The sequence below is a fragment of the Zosterops lateralis genome (assembly GCF_965231275.1).
Source record: "Zosterops lateralis genome assembly, chromosome: 2".
Taxonomy (NCBI): domain Eukaryota; kingdom Metazoa; phylum Chordata; class Aves; order Passeriformes; family Zosteropidae; genus Zosterops; species Zosterops lateralis.
Window position 1 is genome coordinate 89,100,424 of NC_139763.1, and position 27,494 is coordinate 89,127,917.

The 27,494-nt window shown below is 44.1% G+C and overlaps 1 protein-coding gene across 1 annotated transcript; it reads right to left on the minus strand.

Moving 5' to 3' along the window:
- Positions 1-1,631: 1,631 nt before the first annotated feature.
- Positions 1,632-26,926, minus strand: FAM131B (family with sequence similarity 131 member B). The gene is made up of 7 exons (XM_083854288.1): positions 26,844-26,926; positions 8,785-8,894; positions 7,334-7,369; positions 4,734-4,827; positions 3,941-4,138; positions 3,445-3,588; positions 1,632-3,022 (listed from the first exon to the last, which is right to left on the minus strand). Exons 1-7 carry the CDS (start codon positions 26,869-26,871, stop codon positions 2,475-2,477), a joined length of 1,158 nt encoding a protein of 385 aa, XP_083710414.1. The 5' UTR covers positions 26,872-26,926; the 3' UTR covers positions 1,632-2,474.
- Between the last annotated feature and the right edge of the window lie 568 nt (positions 26,927-27,494).

The following is a 27,494-nucleotide window of genomic DNA, read 5'->3' on the forward strand; positions in this document are numbered from 1 at the left end:
TCCCCGGCCCTGCTTCACAGCTGGACTCAAGCCAGGTCAGGATAATGAGCTACCACTGGCCCTGCAAGAACTAGAGGAGATCGTTTTTATCAAGGCTTGCTGCCCAAGGGAGGTTAGTACCTGAACGTGTAAACATCTTTGAAGAGATATTGAAAGGTCATCATTCAGGAGAAGAGCAACCTCCGTAGAAAGACGGAACCAAGACCAAGCAAACACGTAAAAAAAGATGGGTCACAAGAACTTTTCCCTCTTACCTACACCAAATTACCAGTCTTACTTAAGCATCCCAGAGGTCTTTCATTTAGAGGTGCAATGGAGAGGGAAGACAGATCTGCTTGAAGTGGACTTGGCTGGAAAGACCTGGGAATTGAAAAAGGAGTCCCTCTTTTTGCAGCTGCCTGTGTCAGTGGGAAATAGCCGAGTGGGGTAAAGTTCTTCCTGAGAGTCCCATTCCTACTTTTCACAATTCCTGGACATCATTTGCTTTGCTTGCCAGGAGCTGTCTAAACTCTAAGACTTGATGATATTCCTTCAGTCACATTTTATTTGCCTTAGACATTCTTCCCTGAAAATATGCAGGAACTAAACCTGAAGCAGGGAAAGAAGCATGTATCACTCTCCTGTCATCCAAAAAACACACCAAGCCTGAAGAGGAGGCAAAGAAGAGACAAATGTATCATGAATTAAACAGAGCAAATATGAGTCAGAGTATGTGAGAAAGAGTTGCTCCTGGAACAGTATGGCAGTGTCCAGGCAAATAAATTCCTTTCTCTAGCTCATCAGATCCAGAATCTGATCTACACCATGCTCTGCTGATGCTTCCTTGCAAGAGGTCTTGCAACTAAAACCCAGCACTTGGGTAATCTCTGCTGGTTCTGTACAGTTCTCCAGCAAAATCAATAACCTTATACAATTTTTGCTTTTGTCCCTGTTTATTTTTGGGTGAGAGCTAAAAGGAAACAATTTCAAAACCTCTCCCTCCCAAAAGGAGGTCTGTAAAAAAATGCTGAGGAATTGCAAGAGACCAAATTCCCCCTAATCAGAGAATCACGTTTTTTTAAACAAAAAATACATAGAACCCGTACAAATAGGGAAAACTCCTGAAATCAGCTTTCTCCACACCTAAAAAAGAGATGGGAGGGGAAAACAGACCAAGTACTGAGCACTGCTCAGGTACCCCACTGCTTGGGGGTAGGAAAACAAAAGAAGAAAACACAGGCAGGAAGAAGAAAGAGACAAATAGGAGGAAAAAGTTTCCTCTCATCCCTTTTCCTCCAGCTATATTTGGCACTGCAGGAGTGGCAGAAATGGGGAAGGTGCAGTATTTCTGTTAAGCATGACTGGAGTACAGGCCTTTCCCATTACTAACTGCTTTGTTATGAACACTTATCCAGCATATAAAAAGGTTAAGAAAAAGCGCAAAAACTGAAAACTCTAATGTAAACCAGGTATCTGTGATCTCATAGCTGTACATACTGTTCCTGGACCTGCTGCCTACTCTCTGGGTCTCCCCATTCTGCTGGCAAGGAAAACACAGAAGGACACAGCAGCAGCAGCACCAAGATGGATATGTCCTCAAGCCCCCTGCAAGAGTCAGCTTTTTATGACTGTCTCTGTAGCTGAAAATGTCCTTTCCACTGGCTTGCAGTGCCCACTGCCAAAAGGACACACCACTCTTGCCAGCTCCTGGGAAGGCAGAAATGTCAAAGAGAGAAACAAATAAACGAAAGAGACCAAAGCATGAGTATCTTGGAGCAGGGTTAGATTCGTATCTGAATCCATTCTTCCATGCCACAGCAGAGCCATGCCCACAGAGCCACACTGGCTGCACAGCCCGGGCCCAGCAAGCGCAGTTTGTATCCATCAAACCTACAACTTTGTATCAAGGTGCTACTGAGGATCTGCTTACACAGCACATCTTTCATCTCCATAGGGACTGTATCGAACACGGCCTGATCCGCTACCATCAGCCACAATTGCAACATCAGTGCAATCTAGATCTGCACAGCCACATCTTCATTTCAAACCAGTTTATATTCATATATTCTATCAAAGGGGGCCATGTCCACAGAGCAACATCCATTCTGCCAAGATGAATTCTAGCCACAAAGCTGCTCCCTACACCAAGCCTGTCTCATCAGCCACATCCCCAGTACCAGAAGAGTTTGTATCCACAGCCAAGACTTTGTATTAAAAAGATTTAGAAATTATTTACCAATCCAGATCTCTCCAAGCACATCACATGTTGCCCAGAGCAATGAAAATCCAAAGTATGTGTCCATGGGGGAGGGAAAGAAAAGGTTTTTATGTGTCAATCACTTTGAGACTTTCCTTGTTTAAAAAAATAATTAAATGTCAGGAATGGAAGGTGTGTCTGCTTGGAAATATGGGGAGCTGGAGAGAAGAATCCCTGTAACTGCATTCCTTGCCACCCCTCTCTTTGTTGAGCAATGATGAGAACTTCACAGAAAGCATCAGTTGTTTGTTTCTCCCTCTTCCTCATCAAAGGACTGCACCCCAGAGGAGGTGACATCTGAGACTTTGCGGCTCAGTGCAGCATGTTCCATCTCCTCTCGGGGAGACAAAGATTCCAGGTCCCGGCACACTGCGTCATCCTCCTCTGGAGAGGGCTTCGTGTTTAGGAGAGGAGCCTTCTCCAGCCGTGGGTTCCCTTCATCCTCAATGTGGTCCTCCATGTACGTGCTGGACTCAGCTCCACCCCCACTCTGAGCAGTCTGCAGGGGCCACACGTGGACCAGCCCCGTGCTCTGGATGAAGTTCTGCTCCTGCCGCTGTTGCTGCAGCTGCTGCTGCTGCTGGAGAAAGCTGCTCTGAAGCAAAATGCTTTCCTGAAGGTTTGTCTGGGACTCATCGAAATTCTGGCCTAGGTAGGAGCCAGTGGCTGGGGAGGCGATGAGGGACTGGTCACTGGCCTCCCAGGCGTCAGAGGAACCTAAGCAATACATGCCCTGCGAGACGTAGGAATGAGGCCAGCTATCGTACTGCGTCTGGGCCATATGCTCTGCAAGCAAAGGAGGCAAACAACACACAGTTAGACACCCTCCCTAGGCCAAGCTGGCTCATCCAGGTAGCCTGTGTGCCTGTGCATGGCACTGTGCTGTACAGGGTGGATTATTCCTTGAGAGGGAAAGAGGGCAAAGAGAAAACACAGCTCTGGGCAGTTAGTAGGTGGCCTTGATTATACCCACAAATGACTGTAAGAGCTGGTAGCTTTCTACAGTTGTGCCCTAAAAAGGCAAAAGGATCTGGGCTTTGGAAACTCCCTGTTAACATTAGATTCCATGGACAGCTCCACAAACAGGGGTGACTCTAGCAGATCTGTCTGGGGCTACAGAATAAAACACGGCAGGGCAAAAGAGAGCAACATGACAACCAGAGCAGGAAGGGAGTGTCTTAAGATTAGCAAGAAGCACTTGAGCTTACCTTGGCTCTCCATCAGCTCCTGATAGTTCTCAGAGTAGTTGCCTGCTGGGTTATCCTGATTTGAGTTTACACTCACATCCTCACCATCCATGGAGGACCAGGCCATGAGAGTTGCTTCAGAAATAGCAAATTGCTCCATCACTCCTGCGCCAAAGGAGACAAGGAAGGAAAGCAAAGATGTGTTAAAGTTTCCACTTCTCGCCATCATCCTTTACCCCATCTCTTGGTCACACTATCCCACTCTGCTCCTATCTCAGCAACACCCATCACCCACAAGCAAGCCTCACAAGTGGCTAGAACTCCACCTTGCATTCCCAACTGGCAATACCCCAACCATCAAAGCCGGTCTCTACTTCAGCCACCTGAACCATCCACACACTTTCCCGAGTGTCTTTTTCAAGCTCCTGCATTTTGGTCTCTCAGGGGTTCCGCTCTATGATTGGATTCCCCAACCAGTCCAACCCACATGCCAAAAGACCAAGAAGGGCATGGCTACCTGCGAGGAACCGCGCCTCCTTCTCGCCGTCGCTGAGGTCGGAGTAGGCGTCGGCGTCCTTGCGCGCGGCCTCGTGCGTGTGCTGCTGCTGCTGGCTGTGCGCCTTGCCCCAGCCCTGCCACTCGATCATGTGGGCCACGCGCCCCTGCCCCATCGCCGTCGGCTTGGTCACGTGGTCCTTCATGCTGCGAGAGATCCCTAAGGGGCCAGACATCGGAAAACAACGCAGGGCTATTACGCAGTTCCAGCGCTTTCCGCCGCGTGCCTCTCTTAGAAGTGGGGCTTCTCCCCTCCTTTCCTGACAGGATGTGTGACTAGGGATGGGTGTCTCCCACCTTTCACTGCATCATTCTCCAGGGGAGTTTCTCCATCTTTCCTTGGACAAACTCTCGAAGGGGGGGAAAAAGGGGAACCCCAAATATGAAAGACCATTTCCTTCCTTGCCTAGAATCCACTTAGGATAGAGTTGGGCATGAAGGATGAAGCCTGGAAGTGAACAAACTAAGAAACAGAAAATGGGGTTAAACCCAAGACTGAGGGGAAGCAATTGAAGATGTCTGAGCAGGGGTGCACGGTGAGAAGCCAACAGGAGTAAGACAAATCTGTTCTTTAAAAGGGCAACAACTGTGAGATTTCTGTATTTAGAACCACGGTGGTAGAGACTCCTCTAAGGCCATGAAAAGGCAAAAGCCAGAAAGGAGCAGTTGTGAGAGTGACAGAGAGATATGGGAAGAGGCACAAAGGCCTGTGGAGAGAAGCTGCCAAGGCTAAAGTCAAATTTTGAGGACCTCACCAGAGAAAGATGATTTAGCCAAAGCCCCAATCCCATAAGCATTGGAGTTGCGTTTCAGCTTGGGGAGGATGGAGGTCGTATCTTCCATGGAGAGCTGAAAAGAGAGAGAATATGGAGAAATGATATACAGGAAAGAGAAAAGGAAGTGAATTGAAGTGAGAAAACAGTAGGTAGTTGGAAGATGAGGAGCAGAAGCAAGCAGTAAGAACAAAAGAAGGAAAGGAAAAATTAGAGGCTATTTAACAAGGACTGGATATTGCACAGCATTGGGAGTGACTGAGGCAAGGCCAGAGGGAGAGGCAGAAAGAGGCTGTCAGAAGCCTCCTGTTGGCAGCTGCCAGTGCTCCATAGACATGCTGCACCATTCCCAACTCTTTGTTAGAGATGCAAGACATGGCTGATGGATTCAGGGATCTTGCAGTGGGGAGTTGTCAGTGCAATAGGCAGGCCACAGTAATGTGTCATATTACCAAATTTTTAATGTCACTTCAGCGTTTTTTTTTTTCTTCTTATATAGTCTTAATAAAATAATCATGACTATATCAGTGATGGGTCCTGCTTCAAGCACCTACAGCTGTAAAGAAATTTTGTCTAAAGCTCTGCTTAATTTTCTTGACTGTCTTTTCTACATTTATCCTCAGTCCCTGAATAACAAGGATAGGGCACTGTTGGGACAGGCAGCCGTCACAAACACCATCACAAAAATAATCTCTCAAGATTAATTCATCAGGCTTCTTCAGAGATGCCAAGCATTGCATATGAGACTTAACTTTCACAAGGGCTAAATAAACATTGCTTCTGCTCTTCATTTCAACCTCTCTGAAAATCAAGGCCAGAATGTTTCAAACACAAGGATACTCAAAGTAGTGACTGTGACACTGGAAATTTTAAGTCCTGATACAAAACAAGCACTTGTCATAGGCACAGACCTCACTCACTCAAAAAGTGAGCAGAACAATAACTAGCAGTGAAATAACTGGAGGCCAAGGAAGGTCATTGTAAAGATCTTGCACTGTATATAATTCCAGTCCGTTGCCAAAACATGAGAGGTGAGTTTTTCTGGAAACTCAGTGTGAATGCAGCAGCTAAGGCATCTGTAACTGTGGAGCCAGGAATGTGCTGTATGTAACACGAGCTGAAGAAATCAGAAAGCACAGGAAGAACAGTAAAAAGTGAGAGCACAGCCCTTGTTCCATGATGCATTTCCTTTGGTGATGAAGCTTGTTGGAGAAAGTCCATCTGTGCTCCCACCACTGGTCATTCCTGCCTGGGTGCTCCTGCTCAGTATCCACCCACTTGTTCCAAGACAGCCTGGGGGCTGTGCTGGGAGCTGCCTCATGGAACTCATCAAAAAAAGAAAGTAATTTGCAGAGGGCTCCTACTACTACAAGGTTGAAGAGCTGTGACATGAAAGCAGGAATGAATGGGAAGGGAAGAGAATTCATGATCCAGCTTTGGTACCAAAGAAGATCTATGGAATCACACTGTGTAAGAGCTGCCTCATGAAAGAGCTCCATGGATTCTGTATGGGTTGGAAAATGGGAAACTGCAAGTAAGGAAACTGGCTTCTACTTTCTTTAAGGAAACACGACCTTGTGTACTTGGCTTTCAGTTAGACATAGGTGCAGTGAGGAAAAAAAAAGACAAATTTCTTCTAGAAAGCTGCTGCATGCACCATTATTTTCCAACACAATTTGTTTCTGTAACTGATCCAATGCAAAAGATCCCAACCTATAAGTGCCACAATGAAAGAAGTATCAGCACGGTGAGAATTAGTTAAAAATTATATTCAATGTCCCATGCGCTTTCAAATCACAGTAAAGAAGAAAGCTGCAGGTATTTTTAAAGTTTTGAAAGAGTCTGGAATGTGAAAATATTTATACTACTCAAAATTGAGCTGCTAATCCTAGCCTTCCAAGTGTACAAAACTACAAAGTTAACTTATGTGAAAATATTCTGTAAGTACCCTTTTAAAAAGTCCAGTAGAACAAATATGCATTATTCCTTTTTCAGGATGCAGTTTCTGCATTAGCCAAAAAGAAAAAGAAAAAAAAATAAACTCATGGCACAAGTACTAAGAGCAAAAGGAACAGGTGTAATTACGTTTGCGTGTTTCTCATCTGCTTTTTAACAGAAGTTAAAAGTACTCACCATCTATCCTAGTAGACATAAAGAATTCTGCTACTTCTGTGTGCAACTGAAAATGAGGGAGACATTTCTCCCAAACTCCTGGAGAAGATCAAATGATGCTCTAATCAAAGACTACTATTTTTTAAAATATGCTGGGCAGACACCTTCCTTATGTAGCAGTGCCCAGAAATCTCAAAAACAGAACATATGAAATGGCACACATTTATCCCCAAAAGGATTAAAGCAATTCAATAGCCACCTACAGATCGAAATACCTGCCAGACAGCAAAAGACCCAGTGGCAAACAAAAATCTATCACCATCCTCTGAATCGCAGACAACTCCCAGAATTTCAGCAGCACTAAGGACTTTCAGTCATGTTCCCATTCTGGCCTCCACTGTATCCAATGTCAGACAAATCCTGGTCTTCCTATGACTAGAAATTGGAAAAGTGACACAGTACATACTCACATTGATACCATCCCAGGAGAAATCCGTCCGTGTTTGCTAAAGAAAGCAAAGAATGGCACCACGTCAGCGTAACAAGCAACTTGCAAGCAGCCATGCAACTCCAGCAGTTTGCCAGAATCAACAGGCACTACTTTATCTGGTATGTTATAAAAAACTTGTGTCTTTCAAGATGGTTTCATTCCCTGCTGGTGATTGTAAGTGTCACGGGGTTTGAAGGTGAAATAGTGAGCTGAGTGACAGAGTAGGAAAGAGAAAAGCATCTCTTCACAAGGCTCCCCTTTTAAATGTGGGTTGCACCACTTTGACGTTAACACAAGGAGGAGCTACACCACCTTTTTATTTTGAGTGTCCTACAGCAAGCAATTCAATTCTGCTAAAATTATTTTCTCCTGCAGTGTTTTGGTTTGTCCATTCTGACTCACTGGGCCCTTGCAAACCAGAAACATTTCCCACATCAGCCATCACAGTACCAATTCAGAGTGTGTTTCCTTCAGCTGGGAGGACTCAAATCTCAACATCTTGGGTTTGGGGATGGAGACACTCGGGAAAATTTAGATGACTCATGCTACACCTATGGTATCCATTCATATAAATCAAAATGTTCACTGAGGTGAGGTTTATGCTCATTGACTTTTAGATCAGCTTTAATTTGACTGAATTCTCCATACATGATTAGCCCCAACAATTTCTGTCAGGACTCCATGAAACTCTGAGTGTCTTGAAGTTACCTTCCAAGGCAGCAAGGTACACAAACAAAATTAAAATACTTATATATAGACACACCTGTTAATAGTTTTCAAGGTTTTGCTAACTATATGGTATTTGTTAAGCTTATTTGTGAACATTATTTGTGATTCTTCAAGTATTATGCATTTAAAATAGATTTTATATTTCTATTAATCATCATTGCATACTCTGAACCTTACAAAGCTGAAAATCCAGGTATCTAAGAATGCAGAAGCTGCAATAATTCAATGAACCAGCCCTTAAAATACTGCATGGTAAGTCAATTGTCTGTGAGTTACTAGTGAATACATCTCTAAAATTCAAAATGCAGACAATAAATGTGTTTCTTCAAAAGATTTCACGGTTGTGCTGCAGAAGCTGGGGCAGACACAATGCTGGACCTTCCAATGTGAATCCCTTATTCGAGGAATGCAGACTCACAGGCTTGTCAGAACTGTCACTGTTTTTCTCACGTTGTGTTTCACTCCCATTATGACTGGTTAAAAAGCACTTTCATTTGCAAATTCTTACTCACTATGGATCTTGTGAAGGGAGTGACTCAGTTCTATTCAGAGCAAGCCAAACCACCCAGGTATGATCTTCAGGAGCTCACTGGAATTCTGGTCCTCTCACAGGTGCCTCAGTGATGCACAACACCCATTTCTGAACTCAGAATTCAAACTTTCTCATCCCCTTGGCTAAGTAGCTCCAGGCCAGGCACTCACCTCAGTGGAAGGTCGATGGAAGCTGCTGCCATGCAGTGAACTCGTGCTGTCCATATTGATTTGGTCCACATCTTTCAGTCCCTTCCAGTCTACTGCAATCACTTCGTTTCCTGTGGGAACACATCTGATAAGGCTTCTGAATGCCACTACAATTTGTTCTATCAGTCTTAAGCCAACTCAGCTAAGCAAGCAGGAGAATCATTGAGTTTAAGGCCACAACAGACTCAAATCAGATATTCCGTTTTTATCAGACCACCTTTACCTCACTAACTATTTACATTTCTCACAGCTATCTCCATATGAAGACTATGTCGCTTGTGTTTTTCTCAAGCATGATGTATGCTTGGCTAAAGTACAAATTCATCCAGTCATGATGTGTGACTGGGAAAGAACCAATTCCTTCAACATCCCCTTTCAATATTAAACCATCATCCCTTAAAAAGGCATTTCACTGTTATGGTTTCAATTGGTTGGACATCAGCTTAGAGTTGCTGGAGCCTTTGCTTTGCCATCCTCAGCAAGATAAAAGACTTTTCACACTTGCCATTACATTTCAAATTTTAAATATCAATAACATAAAATAGAAATGATAAAATTTTATTAAGATTAAAATATTAAATATTATTAAATTTAAAAAGTGAAACTAAATGGTAAGAAGCACATGTAAGTAGTCTGCTAGGTAACCAGAACTGCTCTGTGAAGTCAACAATTTGCTGTGCCTTCAGCCCGTGTGCCATCCTCAAACTCTGGTTAAAGTTATTTGCTCCCATGTCATGGAGGAACAACTGTACTGTCCTTGAACCTGAGCCTTCTAGAATCAGTCAAGAAATGTAGCTGTCAAAAGGATCATCTGTTCCTGAGATCAATTCAGCAAGGTCTAGTCTGTTTGGTTTGAATGTGAATGGTTCTACTTCCATGATCTTCCAACTTTTTACTCTTTATAGCAAATTTCTCCTCCACAGACATATGCAAAGCCCCTCACTTGTTCTAAGCAGCTCTGGCACAGTTATAGAGTCCTCATAACTGCACTTCCCCAGTACAAATCTGACATGTGAAATATGCCATGGAGCCACTCAAGGGTAGGAAACCTGAGGCATTCATCAGCTAGAATCCAAAATGCAAAAACCCTGATTTTGTCCCTTAAAAATGCTAAACATGGCAATATGAAAAACACCAGAAAGACAATGATATTTGCATATTGTGGTGTCCACCACACCTTCACATCTCAAATTTCTGCTTCTGTGCAGGAAGATCCATTAAGGGGTATTTTTTCCTTCACATCCAAAGTAGGTTTCTGTTCATCAGGATCATTAGAACCAAGCATTTTAATAGCATCCCCATATGCTTCTAACTAGGCTGAATAAAGCTGCTGCTCCTTGAGTTGCAGCTCCTTGCAACTCAGGGAACTCAAAAGAAGAAGGATTCCTGTACTGTGTGCTACAAAGGTGAGCACAGAGGTCAGACACAGCCAGGCCTCAGGAGGAGGCAGGACATAGCTATATGACAAGCACGACAAACACCACCTCTCAGGGCTGTGATCCTCTTCACTGGCTCTCCTGGCAAGCACATGCGTGTATTGGGCCTCACTGAACTCTTGCTGACTGCACTGCCACTGACTAGACTGGCAATCTTGAGTCCAGCAAAGCAAGAAAGGGAGATGGGGGGATTTCTGTACCCAAGCAAGAGGAGCAAGGCCTAATGGGCCACTTGTGAGTTGCCTGTTTGCCACCATGGCTGGGAACCTCTTATATCTGTGTTCCAACTAAACCTCCTAGGGCTAGAGGGTTTTTTGGTAAAGGGAAGTTACAGGCAGAGCTGTGAAAGCCCAGCTAACAGCCCCAGGTGCATCGGCTGTAAGGTCTGGCTATGGCTTAGAATGGAATACACTTGTATTCAGTCCCCCTGAACAGGGAAGGGGTAAAGGGAAGAAGGAGGGAGCACAACCAGGAAGAGCAAACTTAAGAAGAAGTGGAGGAGTGGACTGAGAAGTGATCAGGGTGAACTGAGCATCCAACAGAGATCAGTGGGAGGATGAAACTGGTGCGAAGAGCAGAGCAGGAGCCTGCCCCTGCCTACTGGGATCCAGCTGCCTTTTCCTGCCTGTGCTCCTTCCCCTGCCACCCTACACACTACAAAGGGAGAGCTGGGGCATTCCTGCCATAGAGCTGAACAAGACAGGGAATGCTGGAGAGGCAGGAGGGATGTCACCTTTTCAAAGCAGAAGGCAGCTGTACAGAACCCTTCAGTGCAGGTAACAGTGTCACACCTGTTTTATCTCTGTTTACCCAACGTATTTTTCCTGCACTCTCAGCTCTTTCTGAGCATAATGCTGTGACCTTTCTCTAAGTCTAGAACCACCCTGGCACACACTGCAAGCAGGCTACAGCACCATTCTGGGCATGCACTGCAAAGACAGCTCTGCCCCAGCCAAAGAAAGAGGAGCCTCTTGCTCAGCACACATGACATGACATCCCCAAAGTTCAGCAAATGACACTCAGCCTTTGCTCTCAATGCTGAAAGCCCACTGATGATTTTCTTGAAGTCTTAGAATGTGGAAAATATTCATAGAACCACACAATGGTTTGGGTTTGAAGGGACCTTAAAAATCATCCAGTTTCACCTCTCTGCCATGGACAAGGGCACCTTGCACTAGACCAGGTTGCTCAGAGCCCATCCAACCTGGGTTTGAACACTCCCAGAGATGGGGCATCCACAGCTTCTCTGGGCAACCTGTGCCAGGGCCTCACCACCCACACAGTAAAGAATTCCTTCTCATTATTGAATTTAAACCAACCCTTCCATTCTGAAGCCACTTCCCCTGGCACTATCCCTCCATGCCCTTGTAGAATGTCCCTCTCCAGCTTTCAGGACCCCTTTAGGTACTGGAAGGTGCTGTAAAGTCTCCCAGGAGTTTTCTCTTGTCCAGGCTGAATATGAATACTATTCTGGCAGATGGCAGCATCAAATGGTTGAAGAATATCAAACAATTACTTGTCTCAAAGTCCACACCTGCTCTGTAATAGCAGAACTAAAGAACTACAGAATTTATTTACTACTGTTTCTTTCCAGTTGAAACAGCTCATCTACCTAGTTCAAGGAAAAAGAATGAATAATATGTGATTTTGCAAGCTCTATAAAGACTGAATAATTCTTGAAAATAAATTGGTCTAAACAGTTTCATAGGTACTAAGAGAGAAATATATTGAGAGAAAATAACTCTTTAACATCTGTTAAATGGTTTTAAATGCAGTCATATCTGCTGAAAAGTTACAGCATCACACACTGGTTGAAAAGAAAATGTCTATGTTTGAACTGATGTCGGGCCTGGGGCAACATTACTTTCTCTTATTGAAAGTTGGATAAAGGTTTGTGGGTTTTTTCCTCTCCTGCTAGAAACAGCAGGAGCAACATTAACCCATGTTAGATCGAGACATGAAAAAACAATTTTTTGTTTTTTCTCCATCTCCTCTGACAGATGGAGGGGAAAAAACACAGAAATTTAGAAAAAAATATGGAGAGTGAAGTGGGAAAACAGAAACTGAAAGCAGTACTTTGTAAATTACTATCCTTTTCATCCAGTCTCTTGTCAACCTCTTTCTCCCTGCAATTAGTACAGAGCTATTTTTCTTTTGTAATGGTATGTTTCTTCTCCAATATAATTTCTCTTCTCCATCTTCCATTCCAGCTCCTGCTAATCATCATGACTATTCCATTTGTAATTCTATGATCAATCACTTCTTACAGAATAGTATTTGCTCTTCTCCATATAGAGCTGATAAGAATTTTTAAATGAGTAGGTCATAAAGCTAATTTTAAAGTGGAATTTTTACAAACATGCTATCAAATTTCTCATTTAGATGTTCTGAAACGAGGTGATGAAAGTTGAAAGATAACTCGTTTCTGATTTCCCTGTCATTGTTTCTGTATGGTGTGTATAGAAAGGATATAGAGGGGATTAATCTTCATTGAACTTTTAAAAGACGACTTAATTTTTTTTTAAAAAAATATTATTTGGTTTGGGGTTTTTAACATCATAGATTTCATCCTTGTTTTGGAAGACTCAGTAGATGGCTGAAGAAAAAGTAGGAAGCCGAATACATGAAGCAGAGAAGGAAAATGAAAGCTGTCGAAACACATTAAGCCACATTATTTCAGATCATGGCTGCTTTGTATTTTTTAACATAAATGAGATAAAAAACAAAGTCTGCAAAAACAGTCATAAGAAAAAGATGTCTCCATTACAACTGACATAACAATTCAACTCAAGTCATTAAAGCCTTTGGGGGAAAATATCATCCCTCTTTCTCTTACAGTACTGTTAAGATAAAAATCAAGATTTATTTTTAAGTCAAGCCTTTCTAAATAATAAAGATGAAAAACATTTAAAGAGGAAAAACGTGGGGAAAAGAAAATATCCTTTCCCCTACTTCCTGCTTTATTTGGGGTTTTTTGGGCATCATAACTTTGGACTCTCAGGAATTATGGAGCATGTGTAGTAAGCATTCCCAAGCAAAGTGACCATTTTAATATGCACTGGAAAAATCCAAAACAACATCTCAGTGACTGCACCTCACCTTGCTGATCTATTGTTATTAGTTTTTTACTATTTCTGTAGCTCATTTTGCCACACACCTTAATTTACCATGGAGATGCCAAGTTTCTTAGTTGGATAAATTTTCAGTTTCTTTGCATTTCTGTGATCCTAAGAAATTCACATTGTTTTGAATTACTCAAAACTTAATCTAAACAAGCCCGTTCTTTTGGGTCTCCTCTTGACATTTTCTCAACTGCTGTTTCCAGTGTGCATTAATTGATTCTATATTTGGTACCTGTGCCAGCATTTTGTTAATTTACCAAGGCCCATGCCTGAATCAGGCTTCTGCATCTATGACTTTAATCTCCATCTATAGCCTTTAATAATCTATTGTGTTCTAACTTCGGTGCTGGATGTTAAACATCATCTCCAATTTGTCTTGTCTATTTTGTGCCACACCAAACAGATGAACAGAGTTTGAGAGTCTTAAATTTTGTTTTTCCCTTCTGAACATCATGCTGGCAAAGATCTACACCATATACCAAGTAAGTATTTGTGTTATTTGGCTTCTGATGTGTCATGCCAATTAACACAAGAAACATTTTAATTAAGCAATGACTTTCCAGCACTGCTATTATCCCCCGCTAGCACACTTTCTTCTGTTTCTCAAATGTTACTTTCCAGCAGAGTACAAATCTTGTCATTTGATATTGGTAGCCAATGTTAATATTGGTAAAGATGAATATTTAGAGTAAATGGTTCAATTATTTTTTTCCATTCCCTTTTTCTTCCCCCGAACAACTAAGAAAACAACAAATGTAATTGCAGTAATTATGATCAGTCTTTAAATTGTTCTTTCCCTGATACCAATTTTCATGATACTCGTGGGAGTGTGTATCTTTGTCAAACACAATATCATCGTGTCTTGTCAAATGTGGTTGAAATTAAAGCAGCTGAAGCTACTGGGAAGGACTGACAGATGGGTGGCTAGAATAATCATAGAAACCCTCTCCCTCTCTGCCTGCTTTACACAGAGCAAATCAAAGCTATCCAAAAGGTCATCAAGGAAAGGAATAAACCTCTGTCACCCTGAGGTGAACCTCTAAAGGAAGCACTCAAATTCTCTTAGGTAAAGCTGAGAAATCCATCAACCCAAGTTATTCACCTAACTCCGAAAGAATTCTAGCTTATGCTGCAGAAGGAAACATAAAAATTAATTATCTGCTGCTGGCACCTACCAACAGGGTCACTTGTGGAAGAGAAACAGAAAAAAAACCCGTTTTTGTGGAGGAGACAGAGCTGAACAGTTTGGTGCTCATCAAGGCACAGAAATGTCTTGGTCTCCACAAAACAGATGTCTTTCAAATTTTTGATAAAAAATGGAAACACCTAGAGCTCTGACATGTCTGTAAGATTAGGAGTGAGATGAGCAGTTCTCAGGACCTTTGCTTTGAATCTGGATAATCTGAGTACTTTTCCAGACCATCTCCTACCTCTCCCTGCAGGTAGGCCCCTTTTCAGAGCTGTTTAGGAGCTAGAATTAATGAACAAAGCCTACATGAACACCTACGTTTTTCTTCTTGAGTGGAAACACTGTCAAACCAGTACTAAAGGCTACTGCATATCTTTGATGAGCAGAAAGCCTAATGCTAGACACAAGCAGCTCTGCTCTGAGCAGCCATCATGTCATTTGGGCTAAGGAGGTACTGCAAAATGAAACACACCCAATTAACACAATTTCAAAAAACCCCCAAACCTCAGAGCACTGTCTCATTTGCAGAACAAGTATCAGCCAGTGCGAACAGCAGCGATGGATTTATCCTCATTCTTCACTGCTTCTCTGAAGTGCAGAGAATGTGTCCCCAGGGGCCTCACTCAGCACAGTAAGTATGAAAACGTCAATATGAACCAAGGTAGCAGCCCTCTCTGGCTGGCCTGCAGCCAGCCTTACAGAAGTAATATGCAGCAGGCAGTTTCATAGGTTGCTCTCCATATGTGTTTAAATTTTAATCTCTCTGTAGCCAGCACATCACATGGGCACTGTCCTGGAGCACAGGAATACTATTAGACATGCTCATCTTTGTGCTGTAGTTTCCTCCTTAACAGTGGGGAAGGAGAACGACCCCCAGTGCTCCTCAAGAGTCAACCAGCAGATCACAATGCACCTTTCTCACCTCAGGGACGCTTCTGGTCCCTCTTTGTGAAATGGACAAAGCAAGAGCCTGCTCCAAACACCAGCACGTGGGGGCAAACCAACACCAGCACCGTGAGTTTCAGGCACCACTCTCCTTGCCTGCCCTGCCTCAGCTGTGGGGTATCACCCTGGCAGCCCCAGAGTTTACAGCCAGGTGGCTACACCCTTCTCCATCACAGCCATCACACACTCGGTGACAGTCCTCACAAACCATCTGGTTTTGGGACAGCAGCAGTGGCCAGAGCCAGACAGGAAGCACTGAGGCTGCTGACTCCCCATCACCACTCCCCCCAAAACACAAAGTGTATACCTCAGCCTTTTCCTCATCTTTTGTCACTATAATTTCCTCCACATCCAATAATGGATTAAGAATTCTCTTTAGCCCTCCTTTTGCTAATTATGCATTTATAGAATAAGGCAATAATTTATTCCCTTTTATGGCAGTGGTCAGACTAAATCCTGGTCTTTAGCCTTTCTAATTTTCTCTCTGCACAACCTCACAACATCCTTGTAGTCTTCCTGAATGGCCTGCCTCTTCTTCCAAGTGTGAAACACTCTCTTTATTTCCTGAGTTTCAGACTAAGCTCTCTGTTCAGCCAGGCTGATCTTCTTCCCCAGTGGCTCATCTTTCAGCACATGGGGAGTGCCTGCTTCTGCACCTTTAGGATACCCTCCTGAAGAATGTCCAGCCCTCCTCAACTCCTCTGCCCTTCAGGACTGCCTCTTAAGGGACCGTGTCAAACAGTCCCCTAAACAAGTCAAAGTCTGACCTCTGTAAGTCCAAGGTGGTAGTTCTGCTGACCCCCTTCCTTACTGCTCTGAGAATCAAAAACTCCCTCATTTTGTGATGGCTATGCCCAAGACACCCTCCAACTGCCACATCACCCCTAAGTCCTTTTCTATTCACAAACAATGGGTCCAGCAGGTGCCTTCCCTAGTTGGCTCACTCACCAGCTGTGTCAAGAAATTCTTACACATACACCAGGAAACTCCTAGTCTGTTTCCTCTCTGCTGTATTGTATTCCCAGCAGGTATCTTGTAAGAGAAACTGTTCCCAATCCTAAAAAGCCACCACCAGGGCTTCAGGTGTCCTCACCATGCAGAACTCCACAGCTGCCTAAGCAACTGGGGAATATGACAAAGAGCTGCTGGCACTGAGACTGCAGAAGCTGAACTCATCAGGCAGAGATGCAGGCACCAAATGCCCAGCCCTGCACCTGCTCAGGTGAGGCCACATCTCACCATCACACCCACCCCTAACCCCACCCCATGATTTTCCCTACTGTCCCTGAGGACATCCACACCTACACAGGGGTTGCTGTGATCTCCAAGGGCGACCCCACTGTCAAGGGAACAGTCATCACTCTCTGCCAGGTATGCACACCATTTGTTCAACCTCCCCCTTAAACCAAACACAAGGTTAACAACCCCTTAGACCCATGATGATACACGGTTGTAGGACCACTCATTGTCACAAGAGAATGAAGAACCCTGCTGGCCAGTTTCTACTTTGAGCTAATTCAATGGACCATTGGGAATATCAGCTGGAAAAATCCTTCATCAAGCAGAAAGCACAAGGTTCTTCAGAGGATTCTCCAAGTCATGCCTCTTCCGCAGCCAGAGGGAGACTGGCACATCACAAATGCCAATCTTCTGTCTCCTCCAGAACTTACAATTTTGATTCTGGCTGCACTTCTCACATCTTTACTTGTACAGTTTCTATCCCAAGACCCACTTAATTTTGGCTCCTCTTTATCAAGTGTCCTGCTTCTCACCAAGCTGGGTATGTCCAGCTCCAGGAAGAGGAAATCCCAAGATCCCAGCAACTAACAGTGCTATTTCTATTCCTGTGCCCTGGACAGGACATCACTAGGCAGCATCTACCTGTTCCTGGATGTCACAGAAATACAGGGGTGCTCTGCTCACTATAACCCCTTTGTTCCCTGTTTTCCAGGTTTTAGCCTGATAGTCTGTTCTCTTCTCTTATTGTTTTCTTCTTCCCATCCCCCACTCCTCGGTGATTGTTTGTTTTTTTTTTCTCTCTGGTTTCTTTTCTTCATTCTCTCCTTCTTTTGGGAAGTGGAAAAGGAGATACTTAGTATTTGTTTGGGATGGGTATCAGCTTGTCCTTAAAGTGGGAGTGGATGTCTAAGAAAGACAGGGAAAAATTCAAACATGGGAAACAGCAGTGATATTTTCCCAGAATATTCATCCTAACCTGTCACAATTTACACCTCAAGTAGTTCCCAAGACAGACATTGCCTCTGTATTTAGTCATCTTTAAAGGATTCATCTGTTCACTTCTAAAATAAATTTTAAAAAAGCCTTTTAGTACCCATAGCATCCTATGTTAAGTACTTCCACAATTGAATTCTGTGTGTTACATGAGGTAGTGCTGACTATTATTTGCTTTAAACTTGCCATTTGCTAGTTTCATTTGATGTTTAGACTCTTGTTTAAAATTGATAATGAAATAGTCTTCTCTCATAATTTCTTCCATGCTGTTCCTATCCCAGAGAAAATTCAAGATTTTATAGATATCTGTCATATCCTTAACCATCTCATTTCCATACTTCAGAAATCTCTATTTAAATAGCTCCTTTCATATTAGCCACATGATACCTTTGATTGTCTTTCCTGCCCATTTCTGAATCTTTTCCAGTTTGATTATGGCCTTTCTGAAACAGGAATAGGCCATTAGGGTCAACACATCATAAAGGATAAGAGAACCATATGGATAGATGCATAGTATAATGCTGTTTCTCATTTTATTCTCTTATTCCTTTCCTAATTGCTAACATTTGATTGGCATTTTTACTGGTACTAAGCATTAAGCCGCACATTATAACCACAGGATATTGTTCCTGCCTGGTAATAGTAAACTCAGAACCTCCATCATTACAAATGCAACTCTAGAATTGCTTTGCCATCGTTTTACATTTATCCACATCAAATTTCACCCATAATTTATGTCATTTGATATTGTGAAATCAAATGACCTATAACTCGATATTGTGAAATCCTTTTTTCAAATCACTCCATGCAGTTTTTTGACTGCTCCCCTAAAATGATTACTTTATTTTCATACATTGTTACCTCATAATGTACCTGTCCCCCCTTTTATGGATATGCACAAACCTGAAAAAAAAATCCCTGTGAAAAACTGACATTTCATGCTAATCCTTGTTTCTTATCTTCACCCAGCTACTCAAGGAACTTCTCTGATTCAACAGCAGATTCATGTTTTTTAGCCGCCTGAGGTGAGTGACCTTTACAAATGTGCTTTGCAAATCCAAGTGGACTGTTGCCACTGGACCTCCTTTGTCCATATTGCCTGTTGACCCCTTCTAAGACTTATAAATTGTGATATCCACTAACAGTAGGGTTAACTCTTTCTCAGTACATTTTATCTGTCCATGGATGCACTAATTCTGTTCTTCAGAGTAATGTTTATTAGCTTGCCTCCTAGGCATATCTTATTTACTAGCTTGCAGTTTTCCAGATCTCAAAATCATTTTAAAAATTGGTATCACATCATCTACCTTTCAATCTTCTTGCACTAAAGCAACTGGAAAGCATTAGATAACAATCTGGAGTTCAGCTCTTTCAGCCTCAGACTTCTCCAGAAGTCTTGCATGAATATCATCTGACCACTTTTTTGCCTACTTGCTCTGCAACCTCGCAGAGGCTTTGATTCGAAGCTGATGTGATGCATCTCCAACAGGGAAAACTTCCACAGAATAAAATTCCACAACTTCTCCCACAGTTACCAGATACAAAATTGTTGGGTTTTTGAGGCTGGGGTCAGAGAGTGGTGATGTTCTGCTATGGCCATAATCTCTTTGAGTCACCTGAAGCCTCTTTAGTAGTAACACCATGCACTAAGTCCTCCTAATCACTGCAGAAGGCAAGTTATTTGCCTTTTACAGGCTCTTTGAATAGCTCCTGGAGTAAACATTTAATCTGCAGCCTGCTCAGCTTCCTGCCTTCGCAGCCTCTTTGATCTTTCTCTGGCTGTCACACCTTTCTGTCACCATCCTGGCCAGTGAACGTAAACGGCCACTAGCACAAACCCTAAAACTCTTTTTCCCATGTGGAATGGCAATCCATATGCTCACCATTTGGGCCACCAAACTATCTTCTCCAGCCCACTTTAGAAAATTTGAACTGAAAATTTCCCCATGAGCCATGTCTGATCAGCATCTGCAACTACATTAATTTCGGGATATAAAAATTACATTTCATTTAAAAGTAAGGCATACTCCTGGACTTGGGAACGTGTAGCTTAAACTCACAGAGAAATATCCTGATCATCTAATCTGACCTCCTTAAAATAATAGAGGCTAAATGTATTCCCTTTGTTAATTATACTGTCTGCTGCTGTGCTTGAACTAGAGCATTTTTTAAAATCTTGATTTTATTGTTCCATGTGACAGAGGGCTCAGTACAACTCTCAGTAAATAATCTTAATAGTTCATTATTTTTACTTTTTTATTTTTGCCTCATTTCCAATCTGAATGTATCTGCCATTCTTCTATCACATCTTAACAGTTATCTACTAGGTTGACGAGTCAGATGACTTTCTTCAAACACTTAAAGACTGTAATCAAATCACTTCTCTAAGTTTTTATTCACGGTTCTGTGTTTATTTTCTTGTCATACTTCAGTTTTGCAGTATTTCTCAAAGTGATAATAATAGAATTAGACAATGTAGATGAAAAATAGTTTTTTTCAGAAGTGCCAAATGCAGAGGAAAACATGCTTTTCTCTCCTCCTGTTCAATATTCAAGATCAAAGAACCACAGCAGCTTCCTTGGCTGCAGCATCTCAGTAGTAGCTGTTGATCTACTGATTACCAGTGCCAATATTTATAAGCTTATTCAGTGTGACTGCTTTCTAACATAGAGTTCTGGTCCCATAAATACGATACACACCCTGTCATTAGAAATATGAACTCCTATTTGGTTAGACTGAAACATACATTGTCTGTCAGTACTTAAAATCAATCAAACTGTTCTGTATCAGTGATTTGTCCCTTTTATTTGTTACTTTCATTTTTAGCAGTTCTCCCAGTTGTTCCAGATACTACTGAGTTTATCAGTATTTTAGATCTCCCTCAGGATCTTGAGCAGTATATTAAAATCATGTGGTATTTGGCAAAATTACAGCCACAGGTTTTTCAACAATGATTCTTTCCTTGTTATTATTTTGCTATCTATTGAATTTAGATGCACTTATAACGTACTGTACTCATACATTAACTGGCTAAGAATCATGTAGTGCTAAGCTGATCACTAGCTGATTAGAAATTGTATCTTTTACCAATCTCATATTTTACCTCCATTACCATGATTGTAGGTAAAGGTACTTCTATCAGAGAAGTACTTGGCTGCAGGGAGACTCATAAAGTCATGAAATTAAGTTAGCTTGACAGGCTCTGCTTTGTATAAGCCCATTCTCACTGATATATTGCCCTTCTAATATTTTATTGGAAATTTTAACAAATTGATAAAATTAAATACATAGGTCATCTCACAAAACCTTTAGAGTTGTAGTAACACCCCAGCTCTTCACTTGAGACCTTCTTCACTATTTTAAGACCTTATAAAACAAAGCTTTGATTTTTTTATCCAAGAGCTTAAAAACTCATGAGTGTGAATTATCTTGAATTGGTTAAGTATCAGTCTAAAATCACAATTGTTTGCTGTTGGAGAGCATAACCCTATTAAATGAGCTGAAAATTATTTTTTCTACTTCTCCCTAAGAAAGCAGGCCTAAAACATTTATTGATTGCTTCACTTCTTCTTCAATAAACATCAGTCTATAGAATTAAGACTCCCAGCTCCATCATGCCAATGAATTCATTACTTCCATTTTTTCATCAGCTCCTTTGTAATTTCTCTCATAATTCTTTCAATATTACTGTCTATAAGAGTTCACAAAGTCATTATGCTCTTCCTCAGTTCTGTTCCTCAAATCACATCTGCTGCATTGTACACACACAAAAGTCTTACCTCAATCAGCAACACACCAAAGACTGTTTTCTGTTACTAATGACTATTTCTGACACACACTTTGCACATGTTTTTTGGGTTTTTTTAAGACTCTTTCTTTAAAAAGCCAAGCTTATGCAATCGTGCTCTTTGCTAGCCTCTCCCCACAACTTTGAAACCACTCACCTGTATTTCACAAACCCTGACAAGAGGTCTCAGAGATGACCTGTTTGTACACCCTTCAGGACAACTGGCTGCTAGGTCTGCAAGATGGTCTCTGTTCAGAATCTTATTGACAGAAACAAGTTCTCATCCCTGAGCTCTTTATTTGAGTTTCTAAAAAAATTATCAGATTGAGAACTGCTCAAAAGAGGAAAAGCCAGACTGGGAAGAAATACAAGTAGTGAAGTGAGATCAACCACAAAGAAATCTGTTCTGGAAGACGTCCCTCTGTCCCTCTGTTCTGTTTGTCTCTATCCCAAGTAAGAGAGGAACAAGATACTCAGATGCCCCTTTTCATGTATGCACTCTTTTATTCACATCACCTACAGTTTCTACACAGCTCTGTGCTCCTTCACCTTCCACCTGTGTGCATGCAACTCAATGAAAATACTCCTACTTTCATGACTCAGTGTCCTTCTGCATTACCATTTTCTTTCTGAGGCTTCTGCCTCTCTTTATTCCTTTTCACTGACTCACTCAGATGTTGTAGGTGAAGGAGGGAGGAACTGGACACCTTGATGCATACTTCTTATGTGTGAGGTATGTATGCTGAGTGGATGTCTCACTTTTTCACACTCCAAGTGTGTAGACCACACTTGCCATTCCAGATCTCACTTCACACACCGACAGATCTGTGGGGGGGATAAGTAAGGAGAAAAATGCAGGGGATGTTCACTGCCTGCTCCAGCTGCTTTACCCCTCTCCTGTCAGCCTCCTACCCTACTCCCACTCTGCTGAATCTAAAGTGGCTGGATTAGGAGTGGGTGGTCTTTGGCTCCATCTCTCCTGCTGTGGGAGCTATGAGCCACTCATTTACACTTAACATAGATCATCCAGTGGGAAAGCAACACGTGAAGTACATACTCCTGCCTCTGACAGGACACTGACCATTCCCTGTGAAGGGGAGCCCAGCAAGCCAGGTACCTGGCTTTGGCAGCTGACATCTGACCCAGACACTGAACAATTAAGAGCTCTGCCCTTTCCAGTCTGCAAAGTCAGTGACTGATGCTGGGTGCACCAGCCTAGCTGTGACTTGGGCTGTTTCTTGCAAAACTGCCAGACCAAAACCACACGGAGATGACTTCAGCTGGCAGCTGGGGTTATCGTGGTGAGGAATTCTGACACATGGCAATCTCAGTAGTTAAAGGAAAGTGGTGATGGGGGAAACATGTAGGAGTGTACTAATGACATGTAAGAGACCTCAGGTCCTCTGCAGAGCAAGACTAAAGCAGTGGGTCCAACCTGACTCAGAGGGGCAACCACTCCAGGGTTTAGACCCTAAGCATAAAATCACAGGACAGCTGGGTTGGAAGGTGCCTCCTGAGGTGCAAACTCCAGTTCAAAGCAGAGTCAGCTCTGAGGTTAGACCAGATTACTCAGGGCTTTATCCAGTCTGGCCTTGAAAACCTCAAAAAATGGATATAGAACAACCTCTCTGGGAAACCCCTTACTTACAGTGCTTGACAATTCTCACAGTCAAAAAGCTTTTCCTGACACTCAGTGTGAGCAATTCTAGTTTCTCTTCTCTCACACTCCAAAAGTACTATTAGTTTGTAATGTCTTGGAATATTTTACCACCATTTTACATCACATTCACAAAACACGTTTGCTGCAGGCTTCTGTACAAAGATGTGAGAGAAATCACTGGAAAAAAAGAGACAGCAATCTTGAGCATAACAGGCTTGAGCTTTCTATTAATTTAAATCCATTCAAGGAATTAAAAGATATCTTGCCACACTAATCAGAACAGCCAGTGTTAGGAGATGTCTAAGCTGTAGTCAAAGGTACACTTGCAATGCATTCAGACACCTAAGCAGACCGGAAACCCTAAACTTGCTAACTTAGTTACTGACAGCAATCAAGCTGACCTTTGGCATTTAGTTGGTTGGCACTCAAATATCTACAAGTCCCTAGCTGGATTTTACAGCCTTATCTTTCCAGCAACCTCAGCAAAAATTCTCCTGTACATTCCCTGAAACTGAGACCCAGCTACAATGAGAGTTGCTAGGCAGCTCTCTAGGAACTACAATGGGGCATCACCAATACACAGACATGACCTGTAGCCATTACCAGAGGAAGGAGCCACCTCAAGTTCTCGTTGTGTCATTGCTATCATGCCATGTATGACAAAGCACATGTATGACATTGAGATGTGACTGTGGAGAAGGTGATTGGATATCAGGTTATCCCTTTAAGATCACTTTTCAGCTTTTTCCATACTTTAGGAAATCATAATGTGATCATTGTCATTCTGGTGTCCTCTGTAAAATTTAAAGATGCTCTATGACTCTATTTCAAATTATCCCATATGGAGTTGCTCTGTTATGACCCTCTCAATTACTTTTCCCCAGGGAGAAATAACCAGAAAACTCATATTTAGGAAAGGGAATGTAAAGTTGCACATCACTAAACATGTGCAAACTATGACATCTAACTAGATCATAGTAAAACATCCCTGCGGGAGATGAAGAAATCATGTGGCTTGCTTAAAATTGGAATGGAAAAAGGCCCGGAGCAAGCTCAGGGCACAATCCTGCACTGGCCCTTGTGTGGTGAATAAACTAAATGTGACTGATTATGAGTTTTCTATCACTAATTAAACCCTCTTGAATTCTGAGTTCAAAATCTGCTCCATGCAAATTCTAAGGTAAAACCAATACAAGCATAGCATTCCTTTCTCTAGGATGTGGTCTTGGAAAAGCAATACAGAGCCTGTACACTGAACTAATTCTACAAATCTAACCAGATACACTTGCAAGAGAGAACATAAAGCTCTGCTCACGCTAGGATGTTAGTTTCCAACCACATCCTAGAGCTCAGACATAGCACTTCAAAGCACTGATCTCCCAAAATATGTCTGAAGAATCCTCTCAATAACTCCAGGAAGGCTGGAGCCAAAAATCTAGGCTGCCAAGTAAGAATTGTTCTCAACAAAATTCCTTAGGTAGAATAGTCCAAATAAAACTCAAGGATCCCACCCGCAATAAATCCAGCCTCTAGGACTGACAAGAGAATAAGCCCCTCCTAAAGCAAAGCAGTGTAAAAGTTTCACACAAAGCAGGCATCAGGCAGTATTACTACATTCATATCTGACTCCCACAGAGACCAGAATCATAGTTGTGCAATTCCCCTTAGCACACGCCTTCCTAACACCAGGGCAAGAAAAACTCCTCAGTTAAATGTAAAAATAGGTCCCTAAAGTCCACTGAGCTTTCACCATCAAGAATTAACGTACATGGTACCAACCAAAACTCACTATTGTATGAGAAGTCAGACATCTGTGCCATTAAGGTCTGTACTGAGGGACTGCAATTTGCAGAAAAAGTGAATTTTCAGCTATCATTATCCCATCGACACAGCATAGACGCTATTTTCTCTTTTCATCTATGCCCACACAACTGTATGACATTTATAAATATATAAACATAATCTCATATGAGAATGACACTTGCAACAGCTCAGTTGTACCAGGGGTTTTTTTTTTGTAACACAGATTCCAAGTCACAGATCATAAAAACGCTGCCATGCATAGGAACAAACAAACACCTGTAGTTTGTACAAGAGGAGAGTGGATGTTACTAAATGCATGTTTGCTCTTTATTTCAACGGCATTGTGGGAAGAAAGACCAGGAATCAGCGCTGCCAGCTCAGACACACATCAATAAAAGGTGTATCAATAATTACCCAGCTACCAGGATAACAATGCCCTCGGCAGTGTGGGTGTGTGGAGGATAGGGGCAAGGCAGGAGATGGAGGCAATACATGTCCTGCTATAGACACAGTGATCCAGGTGAGCTTGAAGAATCTCAAGGGAAATATTGCAGTGATCTTTGCCATGTGGACATGTAAGAGATTTCTCTAGGTCATAAGGACATTTGAGACTGCTAAGAGATGTAGGCTAGATATGGGAATCAATTCCCTACATAGAAACTGTATTGGATTCTGCAGTTTAAAGTTTGCTGCTGCAGGAGTAGATGGTTCCCGGCAAGTGGTCACAAAGGGCTTTCCCACTGGGACAAGAATTGTCACAGCACCAGGCTTTGACACAGCCCCTCAGGTTTACTCTGGGGTGACACAGTCCCTCTGTCTGGGGCACTGGTGCAATTCTGATGTTCTCAGAGGTCTCCTGTTCCCACAGATGCCAGCATGCTCTTGGGAGGGACAGAGCAGACCGGCTTGGGAGAGAGATGTGCTGCCAAATGAACTCTGGTTTGCCCTCAGAAATTCTTTTAGCACATTATTATATATCCCCATGTAACTGACAGAGCTGTACCTGTAGTTTGCACAGAATAAAAATTTCCTGAAGGGAAGAATACCTGGCCAGAATGCCGTGTTTACCTGTAGACACCTGTGCTTAAAGATCAAGGGACCTCCTGGTATCTGCATGTGTGTAGGAGGGGAGAGCTGGGTTACATAGCCTGAAGGCTTGGGATCTTTTGGTTAAAAATGTTCATGGCGTGGCCCAGTGGAAGGATGCGCTCCCTCCCCGTGTCCCCTCGCAATAGCCCTGCCAGAGGCAAAGGATTCACTTTCGTTTGCTCTTCTCCATTGAAGTCTACGCAGGGGGAAGGGGGAGACAAGAAGACGTGCAGATCATGCAACGTTATGTATCCTCGGATAACAATAAACCCTCACCGAGCACAGGAGGCAGCCGCCGGCCGCCTGATCCCGCTCCGGGAGGCACGGCCCGGTACAGCACGGCACAGCACGGCACAGCACGGCCCGGCACGCCCCGCACCCACCCCCTCTCCGGAGGCGCCGCACTGACCCACATGTTCGGCGACCTTTCGTCACGGGTGACACGGGCAGACGACCCCCGGCCCCGGGCACGTCCCGCCGCCCCCTGCCAGCACCCAGGCCAGCGGCTCCGCCACGCCGCGGGAGACAGAGCCAGATGGGGAAGGGTCGCACGCAGCTCATGGCGCTGCAGGGGCAGCGGGGAGGGAGGGGGCTGCCAGGGGCCACCCGCCGTGCCGGTGTGGCCGGGCGGGGGCCGCGGCCGCCTGAGCATCCTGTGCCCGAGCATCCTCAGCCCGAGCATCCTGTGCCCGAGCATCCTGTGCCCGAGCATCCTCAGCCCGAGCATCCTCCGGCGCCGTCCCCGCCAACGCCTTACCCACGGTGCGGGATCCGATGCAGCCCATCACTCCGTGGGGGCTCCGGGGAGAGGCGGCAGCCTCAGCGGCGAGTAGGCGGAGAAGGCAGGGAGCGGCGGAGGTCGGGAAGGAGCCGGTCCCCTCAGCGGGAGACGCCGGGGTGGCCCAGCGGGGACCGGCGCGGGGTCATGGCCAGGCAGGAGCGCGGGGTGCCCCGGCCGGGGCCAGGCGGGGAGCCCGCGGGCCAGGCTGTCATCTGCCCCCGCCGCGCTTTGCTCCGCGCTTTGTTCCGCGCCCCGCGCCGCTCCTCGTCCGCCCGTCCGTCCGCCCGTCCGTCCGTCCGTCCGCCGCCGCGTCCCCGCCGGTGCCGCCGCCGAGCCCCCGCCGCCCGCCCGCCCCCCGCTCCCGGCTCCCCGACGGGGGGCGGGCTGAGATTGGGTAAACAGCTCGGCCCGGCAGCGCCGCGCCGATTGGCTGCCGCCCTCCGCGGCCCGGGGAGGGGAGACAGCGCGGCCGGGCCGCCCCTCGGCCCCGGGGAGCGGGGACGGGCCGGGCCGGCGGCGGGGCGGAGGCGGAGGCGGGGGAGCCGGGCGGGCAGGACGGGACAGGTGCGGGATGCGCACGGAGCGGGGCGGGGCGGGCACAGGTGAGCGGCGGGCGGTGCCGCAGGC

What these genes read in the sequence shown, in the direction of transcription:
- FAM131B (XM_083854288.1), bottom strand. Translation starts at nt 26,871, where the DNA reads ATGGGCTGCATCGGATCCCGCACCGTGG. An exon ending in TCCATCGACCTTCCACTGAG is followed by an intron (nt 7,370 to 8,784) that starts GTGAGTGCCTGG and finishes TGCTTTCTTTAG; the next exon opens with CAAACACGGACGGATTTCTC. An exon ending in GGAGGCGCGGTTCCTCGCAG is followed by an intron (nt 3,589 to 3,940) that starts GTAGCCATGCCC and finishes CCTTTGGCGCAG; the next exon opens with GAGTGATGGAGCAATTTGCT.